We start from the raw sequence: 11,515 nt of genomic DNA on the forward strand, positions 1-11,515 counted from the left end.
TAAAAGTTTAATATCCAAATAATCAGATCTGAATCTAATCCAAACTAAAATATTTTGGATAACAAAAATATCTAAATCACAATTATATATTTAAATATGTTAATTTTTTTTAAAAAATTATATCTATTAGATATTCAAAAGGTAAAATATCTAAAAATTATCAACATAGTCACAAGTAAATATCTAAAAATAACAAAAAATGTTCAAAATACTGAAAATATTTATTTGTTTTCTTTCCAAATATTTAAATTGGACTAATTTTTATGTAAATTTAAATAATCAGTCTTACATTATTCAAATTTTTATGTTTTAATATGAGAAAAATACAAAAATAGCACTAAATCAAGTTTTTGTTCCCAAACTAGCACTCAAGGTCAAAAGTCGCAAAAATAGCACTTAATGTTTTATCAAAAGTCACAAACTTAAGGTTTAGAGTTAAAGGGTGGGGTTTAGGATTTAGGGTTTAGGGATTAGAGTTTAGGGTTTAGGGTTTAGGGTTTAGTGTTTAGGGTTTAGGGTTTAGAGTTTAGGGTTTAGGGTTTAGGGTTTAGGGTTTAAAGTTGAGAAATGAGGTTTTGGGGATAAAATTTCAAATTTTGAAAAATAAAAAAATTAAAATTTTCAAAAGATAAAATGATATTTTGGTCATTTTAGTTTTTGGGTGCTATTTTTGTGATATAAACTTAGAAATGTGTCATTTTGAAGATTTGCCCTTTTAATATTTTAAATTTGGATTTTTAGAATTTAATTATATTTGGATTTTTGTTAAAAAAATAAATAATTAAAACGGGTAACAGAACTCGAATTTGAACCGAGGCCACAATGATTCAACCAAATCCAAACTAAAAGTTGTAAATATTCGAATACGATTTAAATTTTTAACTCTAAAAATCCGAAATCCGAATAGATCAACCGAATCCGAACGGATATATGAATATCATCCTTAAAAAGCTATACAACAAATCCTTTAGTACAATATACGATAAATAATTTAATAAACTATTTCACTTTATATAATATTTGATAAAACATAATTTATTGGTTATTTAAATATTACACAACTATATAAATCCCGCTGAAACCATTTCAGCATTTCCTTACCACTTACGATCTTATTCTCCTCCTCCGGCGCACTCCAAGCTTCCTCTTTGTCTGAAGAAATCTCTGACGTGAAGTTTTACTATTCATTGCGTGATTTACCATTTTGGTAGAATATAGATCTCTGATTCTTGATTCATTCTCAAGAAACTGTGAGTATGGACAACGAGCTGTTTATGAACACAGAGCTTCAGCCACCGCCGGAGATAGCAGCACATTTCGAACAACCGTCTTGTTCATCGCCGATGCTTAACTGGCCATTAATGAATCCGAACCTCTCTCAATATTCGCCTCCGCAGGATTGCTTCACGTGGGAAAAGTCAACGGAGCAACAACAAAAAAAGGGCATCTTCGACTCTGCTTTGAGCTCTCTAGTCTCCTCCCCAACGCCGTCGAACTCAAACTTCTCCGGCTGCGGAGGCGGTGACGGTTTCATTATCAGGGAACTCATCGGAAAGCTTAGTAACAGCTCCGCGACTCCGAACAGAACGACGCCGTTGACGGAATTCTCAGGTGATCCGGGGTTTGCGGAGAGGGCGGCGAGGTTCTCTTGCTTCGGTAGCCGGAGTTTCAACGGAAGAACTAACTCAACTCTCCCCGTTAACAACAGCAAGATCGTAAACTCCGGGAAGCTGACACGTGTCGCCAGCACACCAGCTCTTAACTCGCTTGTTTCTCCGATGGTTCCCGCCGGAGAATTTTCCCGGAAGAGAAAATCTGTGTCTAAAGGGAAATCCAAGGAAATCCCACTTCCCACTGCTTCCCCAGCACCCAGTTTCACAAAGGTACTTCAACTTTCCCGGAAATTTTTCTTGATTTTCCCGTAAAGTTTTCATCTTTTTCCTTAGATTTTCTTTTTTTTTTCGAAGAGCCCATTGTTTTCGTTAGCGTTTCTCGAAGAACCCAATTCTCTTAAAAGTCAGCTTTTTAACATTAAAGTAAATAAAAGTTGTTGGACAAGGACTTTCTCTCCACACCTATAAGATAATGGGCTCAGCCGATTTGTAAGGAGATCAATAGGAAATTTTAGACTTTTTCTTTCTATAAATAAGGAGTCAACCTCCTTTGAGAGGAGACTCTTGGGACTCTTGGCTCTTGGACACTCTTTTGGTCTCTCATTCATCTCTCTCTACTTGTAGAGAGACAAACATCTCTCCACATGCTTTCACCTAAGCACTTGTGATCCTTTGTTGTAGAACTACGATTGGCTTGATCTCCTTTCGGGGTACGTAGGCAACTCTTCGCCGGGTGCAACTATAATCATTAAACACCCTTTTCTTATTCTCTTCGAGTCCTCGTCTCGTTCATTCAAGTGCAGATCTTTCTCTCGCCACTTGACTGACGAGTCGTCACTCCATCGACGAGTCGTCACTCGACCGACGAGTCCTCACTCGAACTACGAGTCTTCACTTGACTGACGAGTCCTCACTTCGACTGAGGAGTCCTCACTTGACCAACGAGTCCTCACTCAACCGAAGAGTCGTCACTCAACCGTTCTGTAGTGACTCGGCGCAGATCGTTCTCTCGCAGTCGCCTCTTTTTCTTATTCTCTTCGAGTCATCTCCATCCGGTTAAACCTCATCATAAAGACTTCTCCTAACCCCACTAACGAGTCATCGTCTCGTTTATTCACTAGTTTGTTGACAGTTCTCGTCACTTGACCGACGAATCGTCATTCGATCGACGAGTCCTCACTTGACCGTTCTGTCGTCACTTCGATCGACGAGTCCTCACTCGACCGATGAGTTCTCACTCGACCGACGAGTCCTCACTTCGACCGACGAGTCCTCACTTGACCAACGAGTCCTCACTCGACCGAAGAGTCGTCACTCGACCGTTCTGTCGTCACTTTGATCGACGAGTCCTCACTTGACCGACGAGTCCTCACTCGACCGACGAGTCGTCACTCGACCGATGAATCGTCACTCTATCGTTTTGTCGTCACTCGGCGCAGAGCGTTCTCTCGCAGTCGCTCGACTCGATCTGCGCAGTTGCTTGGCTCGATCTCTCGCGGTCACTCTCTCGTTCTCTTTACTCGGCGCAGATGGATCTCTCACAGTCGCTCAGATCTCTCTCTCCTCGTGGAGTTGACATGTCGATTCAGCAACAAGGACTCGCTGAGGCGTATCCATATTTGACGTATCCATCATGGCTTCACGATGAATCGTCTCGAAAACAGTTGGCGCCCACCGTGGGGCATGGAGAAGTATCTTCAAGGAAGATTGAACTGGAGTCCGTTCTCTCGTCACTTGACCGACGAGTCGTCATTCGATCAACGAGTCCTCACTCGATCGTTCTGTCGTCACTTTGATCGACGAGTCCTCACTCGACCGACGAGTCCTCACTTGACCGACGAGTCCTCACTCGACCGACGAGTCCTCACTCGACCGACGAGTCCTCACTCGACCGACGAGTCCTCACTTCGACCGAAGAGTCGTCGTCTCCATCCGGTTTAAGCTCAGCATGAGACCTTCCCTTAACCCCACTGACGAGTCCTCGTCTCGTTTATTCACTAGTTTGTTGACAGTTCTCGGTTCAAACAGTTGGCGCCCACCGTGGGGCATGGAGAAGTATCTTCGAGGAAGATTGAACTGGAGTCCGTTCTCTAGTCACTTGACCGACGAGTCATCACTCGATCGACGAGTCGTCACTCGACCGACGAGTCCTCACTCGACCGACGAGTCGTCACTCGACCGTTTTGTCGTCACTCGACCGACGAGTCGTCACTCGACCGATGAGTCGTCACTCGACCGATGAGTCGTCACTCGACCGACGAGTCCTCACTCGACCGACGAGTCCTCACTCGACCGACGAGTCGTCACTCGACCGATGAGTCGTCACTCGACCGTTTTGTCGTCACTCGGCGCGGAGCGTTCTCTCGCAGTCGCTCGACTCGATCTGCGCAGTTGCTTGGCTCGATCTCTCGCGGTCACTCGCTCGTTCTCTTTACTCGGCGCAGATCGATCTCTCGCAGTCGCTCAGATCTCTCTCCCCTCGTGGAGTTGACGTGTCGATTCAGCAACAAGGACTCGCTGAGGCGTATCTATATTTGACGTATCCATCATGGCTTCACGATGAATCGTCTCGAAAACAGTTGGCGCCCACCGTGGGGCATGGAGAAGTATCTTTAAGGAAGATTGAACTCGAGTCCGTTCTCTCGTCACTTGACCGACGAGTCGTCATTCGATCGACGAATCCTCACTCGACCGTTCTATCGTCACTTTGATCGACGAGTCCTCACTCGACCGACGAGTCCTCACTCGACCGACGAGTCCTCACTCGACCGACAGGTCCTCACTCGACCGACGAGTCCTCACTCGACCGATGAGTCCTCACTCGACCGATGAGTCCTCACTCGACCGTTCTATCGTCACTTCGGCCGAAGAGTCGTCGTCTCCATCCGGTTCAAGCTCAGCATGAGACCTTCCCTTAACCCCACTGACGAGTCCTCGTCTCGTTTATTCACTAGTTTGTTGACAGTTCTCGGTTCAAACAGTTGGTGCCCACCGTGGGGCATGGAGAAGTATCTTCGAGGAAGATTGAACTGGAGTCCGTTCTCTCGTCACTTGACCGACGAGTCATCACTCGATCGACGAGTCGTCACTCGACCGACGAGTCCTCACTCGACCGACGAGTCCTCACTCGACCGACGAGTCCTCACTCGACCGACGAGTCGTCACTCGACCGTTTTGTCGTCACTCGACCGACGAGTCCTCACTCGACCGACGAGTCGTAACTCGACCGATGAGCCGTCACTTGACCGTTTTGTCGTCACTCGGCGCAGAGCGTTCTCTCGCAGTCGCTCGACTCGATCTGCGCAGTCGCTTGGCTCGATCTCTCGCGGTCACTCGCTCGTTCTCTTTACTCGGCGCAGATCGATCTCTCGCAGTCGCTCAGATCTCTCTCTCCTCGTGGAGTTGACGTGTCGATTCAGCAACAAGGACTCGATGAATCGTCTCGAAAACAGTTAGCTCGTGCTCTTGCGGTCACTCGACTCGATCTCTCACGGTCACTCGGCGCAGATCGTTCTCGCGCAGTCACTTGGCTCGATCTCTCGCGGTCACTCGCTCGCTCTCCTTACTCGGCGCAGAACGATCTCTCGTAGTCGCTCAGATCTCTCTCTCCTCGCGGAGTTGACGTGTCGTTCTGTCGTAACCCGATCGACGAGTCGTCACTCGATCGACGAGTCCTCACTCGACCGACGAGTCGTCACTCGACCGTTTTGTCGTCACTCGACCGACGATTCGTCACTCGACCGACGAGTCGTCACTCGACCGACGATTCGTCACTCGACCGACGAGTCGTCACTCGACCGACGAGTCGTCACTCGACCGACGAGTCGTCACTCGACCGACGAGTCGTCACTCGACCGACGAGTCGTCACTCGACCGTTTTGTCGTCACTCGACCGTTCTGTCACCACTCGATCGACGAGTCGTCACTTGACCGACGAGTCTTCACTTGACCGACGAGTCCCCACTCGACCGAAGAGTCGTCACTCGATCGTTCTGTCGTCACTCGGTGCAGAGCGTTCTCTCGCAGTCGCTTCGCTCGATCTCTCGCGGTCACTCACTCGCTCTCACGGTCACGGTCACATAACAAAACAATCTCCCAACATGTAGGAGCGCGAATTGTTTTGAGCGATGCTTACGCACGAGCACGACCTTGTCTCTCGGACAAATGTACTAGCACTCGCACTCACTAACGAGCATGTCCTGATCAGACACATACTCGAGGGATTTTCGGTCGTATCGCGGTCCAGACCCATGCGATCGAGACGACAACTTTCAATCATCTTATAATCCTCTAAAGCCGGGCTTGGCCAACCTAACATTTTTAGGATTACTTCAAGATCGAGTGAAAACCGTTGTTGCTCGAAAATATAAACGATTGTCTTCGAAACTCCAAAATTTAAACTGTTATCGAGGACTCGAACTGACGGCATGATGTGTCAAAATTTGATAAGACCGAGTCATCGACTCTCCAGTTTAATTCAAGACATCGACCAAATTGCCAAATCCAAATCGTTTAAACCCAATATTCAAAATAGTATTCAGCGACTCGTCGAAGGCCAACTGGCACTCTCGAGTTGACCCACCGCACGACTCGCAGTTGCTCAGATCTCTTTCTCGCGGTCACTCGACTTGCAACTCTTGCGGTCACTCGTCTCGCACTCTTACGGTCACTCGACTCGCTCCTTGCGGTCACTCGACTCGCTCCTTGCGGTCACTCGACTCGCACTCTTGCGGTCACTCGACTCGCACTCTTTGCGGTCACTCGACGCGCTCCCTTGCAGTCACTCGACTCGCTCTCTCGAAGTCACTCGGCTCGGATCGCTCTCTCGCAGTCACTCAGATTGCTCGCAAGTCTCGAGCATGACGTGATACCGCGAAGACACGTCCACCCGTGACGATTTGATTGTGCGAAGACACGTCCACCCGTGACGATTTGATTGTGCGAAGACACGTCCACCCATGGCGATTTGATTGTGATGGTTCGCTCATGGCGGTACGTTCATGATGATGTCTACGACGACTTGGCTTTGGCAGTGTGTCGATTGACACTTCATCCATGGCAACTTGCTCCGATGGTTCAGAACACTGTGCTCACAGATCGTTCGTGCAATCATCCCAGAGTAAGAAGTCTGATCGGAATCAGAAGTATGTCGATGACAGCTCGCCCAAGACGGTCCGTCTATGACACTTCATCTATGACAACCTAACCATGACGGCCCATTCATGATAATTGTCTGCGTCGTTCTCTCGCAGTCGCTTGACTCGATCTCTCGCGGTTACTCGGCGCATTTCGATCTCTCGCAGTCGCTCAGATCTCTCTCTCCTCGCGGAGTTGACGTGTCGACTCAGCAACAAGGACTCGCTGAGGCGTATCCATATTTGTTGTATCCACCATGGCTTCACGATGAATCGTCTCGAAAATAGTCGACTCGCACTCTTGCGCTTATTCGGCGCAGATCGATCTCTCGCAGTCGCTCATATCTCTCTCGCGGTCACTCGACTCGGTGCAGATCGATCTCTCGCAGTCGCTCATATCTCTCTCCTCGCGGAGTTGACGTGTCGACTCAGCGCTGAGTCCATTTTCTTATAAACCCTCTTCGTAAAATTCATTGAGATCAACTTCATCTCTCTCAACGAACTGGGGGGCTTACTGTTGGACATGGACTTTGTCTCCAACAAGGCCTATAAGATAATGGGCTCAGCCCATTTGAAAGGGGGTCACTAGGAAACCCTAGACCTCTTCTTTCTATAAATAAGGAGTCAACCTCCTTTGAGAAGAGACTCTTGGGACTCTTGGCTCTTGGACTCTCTTTTGGTCTCTCATTCATCTCTCTCTACTTCTAGAGAGAGAAACATCTCTCCACATGCTTTCACCTAAGCACTTGTGATCCTTTGTTGTAGAACTACGATTGGCTTGATCTCCTTTCGGGGTACGTAGGTAACTCTTCGCCGGGTGCAACTATAATCATTAAACACCCTTTTCTTATTCTCTTCGAGTCCTCATCTCGTTCATTCAAGTGCAGATCTTTCTCTCGCCACTTGACCAACGAGTCGTCACTCCATCGACGAGTCGTCACTCCATCGACGAGTCGTCACTCGACCGACGAGTCCTCACTCGAACTACGAGTCTTCACTTGACTGACGAGTCCTCACTTCGACCGACGAGTCCTCACTTCGACCGACGAGTCCTCACTTGACCAACGAGTCCTCACTCAACCGAAGAGTCGTCACTCGACCGTTCTGTTGTCACTCGGCGCAGAGCATTCTCTCGCAGTCGCCCCTTTTTCTTATTCTCTTCGAGTCGTCTCCATCCGGTTCAAGCTCAGCATAAAGACTTCTCCTAACCCCACTGACGAGTCCTCGTCTCGTTTATTCACTAGTTTGTTGATAGTTCTCGTCACTTGACCGACGAGTCGTCATTCGATCGACGAGTTCTCATTTGACCGTTCTGTCGTCACTTCGATCGACGAGTCCTCACTCGACCGACGAGTCCTCACTCGACCAACGAGTCCTCACTCGACCGACGAGTCCTCACTTCGACCGACGAGTCCTCACTTGACCAACGAGTCCTCACTCGACCGAAGAGTCGTCACTCGACCGTTCTGTCGTCACTCGGCTCAGAGCGTTCTCTCGCAGTCATCCCTTTTTCTTATTCTCTTCGAGTCGTCTCCATTCGGTTCAAGCTCAGCATAAAGACTTCTCCTAACCCCACTGACGAGTCCTCGTCTCGTTTATTTACTAGTTTGTTGACAGTTCTCGGTTCAAACAAAAATCATAACTTTTTGAATCTTTTTTAATTTCTCAGACGGCGGAAGGAAAAGGAGGGAAAAGGAGAAGACAAGACGAAGAAAAAGAAGATAACACAAAAGCACCTGAGCCTCCTAAAGATTACATCCATGTTCGTGCTCGACGAGGCCAGGCCACTGACAGTCACAGTCTTGCCGAAAGAGTATTTAATTAATCAATCTATCTTTTACTTTTATCATTTGCTTTATTTTCAGTAATTAAGGTTTACTTCAAAAAGATTAGTTGTGCTAATTGTATTTTAGCTGAGACTAGAGTTTGGATTTGATTAGTTATTGAATGTGGGATTAGGTTCGGAGGGAGAAGATTGGTGAAAGGATGAAGCTGCTTGAAGATCTTGTTCCTGGGTGCAATAAGGTGAGAGCTTTTGTTTAATTTTAGTTTTGGACTCTGTTGACTAGCAAAATTAAGATAACTAATGGCTTTTTTTTTGTTTATACGATGAAAGGTTACTGGAAAGGCATTGATGCTGGATGAAATTATAAACTATGTACAATCATTGCAAAGACAAGTTGAGGTATTATTATTTCGTTTGCTTCATCTATACTAGTATCTAATTAATTGTTTCATTAGTCACCGAATTTTAATTATTTGCAGATAAATTTTTTCTAATGTATCTTGTTTTAATAATTGGCAGTTCTTGTCAATGAAGTTATCATCAGTGAACGACACCAGGCTGGAATTTAACGTGGACGCTCTTGTGTCAAAGGATGTTGTAAGTCACCTTAAAGATAACAGCAATTAACAACCATTAATGTTGATAATTTGAATTGCTAGTTATCAACTTATCATTTCTTATCCTTTTTCTTTTGCTTGTCATTATGTTAAAAAGATACTTTTTCAATCGGCCCATTAGCGTTAATCCTAATTACTTTTAGTAAACCTTTTCAATTTCTTTTAAAAAGAACCTTTTGTATTTTTCTATTTGAAAAAGTTGCAATCTCATCTTTTAATTTTTGTTAAATGTCTTCAGATGATTCCAACAAGTAGCAACCGGTTGCATGAAGCAGGACTCCAAGCAGAGTCTTTAAGTCATCATAGTTACAATAATAATTCACAATTGCACACTAATGTTTCTTCCTGTAACATGATGCTTCAATCTCCTGTGAACTCACTGGAAACTTCTACCTTAGCCAGCAGCTTCACCCACTTACCAACACTTACCCAATTCACTGACTCAATATCTCAGGTTTTTAAGTTATCCTTTAAATTTTTTTCCCTGTTTCCATTTTTATATAGTCAGATGATTTTAACATACATTTGTGTGTGTTTTCAGTATCAAATGTTTAGCCAAGAAGATTTACAGAGCATTGTAGGGATGGGAGTGGCACATAATCCCAACCATGAATCTCAAAACATGAAAATTGAGCTTTGATCAACCACCTTTATTTTCAAGGTCTCAAGCAAGGAAAAAAGAAAAAAAATTGATGGGCGTACATAACCACGCCAATCTCTGTGATTTATTCCTGTACTCATCACTATACATATACACACATTTATGAAAGTAACCTACTTATGTCATTTTACAATTTATCATTAGGGTTCAATTGTATTGTTATCTTTGGATTCCGTTTGCTTTTCTGATGTGATATTATTGTAGGTTCATAACCTCCACTACAATCCATGATACTATTGTAGGTTCGTAAGCCAAAACGGAGAACAGAAGGTTCTTGCTGACGTCTACTTCATACCGGACCTCAAAAGCAATATCATTAGCCTTGGTCAAGCGACGGAAGCCGGATGTGAAGTAAGAATGAAAGAAGAATATCTGACACTCCATGATAAAGAAGGAAACCTCATCGCCAAAGCAAAGAGATCACTAAATCGACTATACAAAGTTCTTATGGACATTGTTCATACAGAATGCTTCTAGGTATCCACTAAAACGGAGTACAGTGTTTGGCACGCACGCTTAGGTCATATTGGAGGAACCACAATGAAGTCAATGGTGAAGAATCAACTTGTCCGAGGTATACCAAAACTAAACGTTGAGAGCGAGATATGCACTGCGTGTTTACTTGGCAAACAAACAAGGAATTCATTCCCCGCTGCAACATCTTTCCGTGCTACCAAGAAGCTCGAGCTTGTTCATGGAGACTTATGTGGTCCTATATCGCCACCAACTGCGGGAAGAAGTAGATATATCTTTGTGCTTATTGATGATTATAGTCGATACATGTGGTCCATCTTGCTACAAGATAAAAGTGAGGCTTTCGAGAAGTTTAAAAGGTTCAAAACAATGGTGGAAGGAGAAACAAGGGAGACTATTAAAACTTTCCGAACCGACAGGGGAGGAGAGTTTACATCTACAGAGTTCAATGCATTCTGCGAAGCTACAGGAATCAATAGACACCTTACGGCACCATACTCACCTCAGCAAAATGGAGTGGTGGAACGTCGGAACAGAACACTGATGGAGATGACAAGAAGCATCTTAAAACACATGAATGTCCCCAACTACCTTTGGGGAGAAGGAGTTCGACATTCTACCTATTTAATTAATCGTATTTCCACGAGGGTCTTGGTAACACAGACTCCATACGAAGCTCTAAAGGGAAAGAAACCTACTGTTGAACACATACGAGTGTTTGGGTGCCTAGGGTTCGCAAAGTATGATAGCCATCAGCTGAAGAAACTTGATGACAGAACAAGAACTCTAGTTCACCTAGGAATAGAGCCTGGATCAAAGGCATACAGATTATTTGATCCTAACACTCGGAAGGTAGTTGTAAGCAGGGATGTTGTCTTTGCAGAGGACAAAGGATGGAAGTGGGATGTATCGCCCAATAACAACTCTGAAGATCAACCTGGCATGTTCAAAGTCTCGTTTGGAGAACATGGTAACAATGGAATACGAGGAGAAGAGGAAGAGGAAGAAGTACAAGATGAGAGCCATGGTTCTGATTCTCGTCTTAAAGAAACAGATGAAGAAAAGGAGTCCTCTGTTTCAGATACAGAGCAAGTTCAAGAGTTGGTGAGAAGATCAACGAGAGTCACAAGGAAGCCAAGCTACTTAGATGACTATGTGTACCTAGCTGACATTGAAGGTGACAAACTTCTGCTGCTCATAAACGATGAGCCATGGGATTTTAGCGAAGC

The 11,515-nt window shown here is 45.2% G+C and overlaps 1 protein-coding gene across 2 annotated transcripts; it reads left to right on the top strand.

Moving 5' to 3' along the window:
* Positions 1-730: 730 nt before the first annotated feature.
* Positions 731-10,027, top strand: LOC106382262 (transcription factor bHLH78). Of its 2 annotated transcripts, XM_013822262.3 has the most exons (7): positions 735-1,883; positions 8,418-8,561; positions 8,708-8,773; positions 8,865-8,933; positions 9,054-9,131; positions 9,390-9,605; positions 9,693-10,027. In XM_013822262.3, exons 1-7 carry the CDS (start codon positions 1,257-1,259, stop codon positions 9,789-9,791), a joined length of 1,299 nt encoding a protein of 432 aa, XP_013677716.1. In that variant the 5' UTR covers positions 735-1,256; the 3' UTR covers positions 9,792-10,027. The 2 variants fall into 2 exon arrangements, with proteins under 2 accessions (XP_048602978.1, XP_013677716.1); XM_048747021.1 differs by lacking the exon at positions 8,418-8,561 and having other exon boundaries at positions 731-1,883.
* The last annotated feature ends 1,488 nt before the right edge of the window (positions 10,028-11,515 follow it).

Source organism: Brassica napus, chromosome C2 (genome assembly GCF_020379485.1).
Source record: "Brassica napus cultivar Da-Ae chromosome C2, Da-Ae, whole genome shotgun sequence".
Taxonomy (NCBI): domain Eukaryota; kingdom Viridiplantae; phylum Streptophyta; class Magnoliopsida; order Brassicales; family Brassicaceae; genus Brassica; species Brassica napus.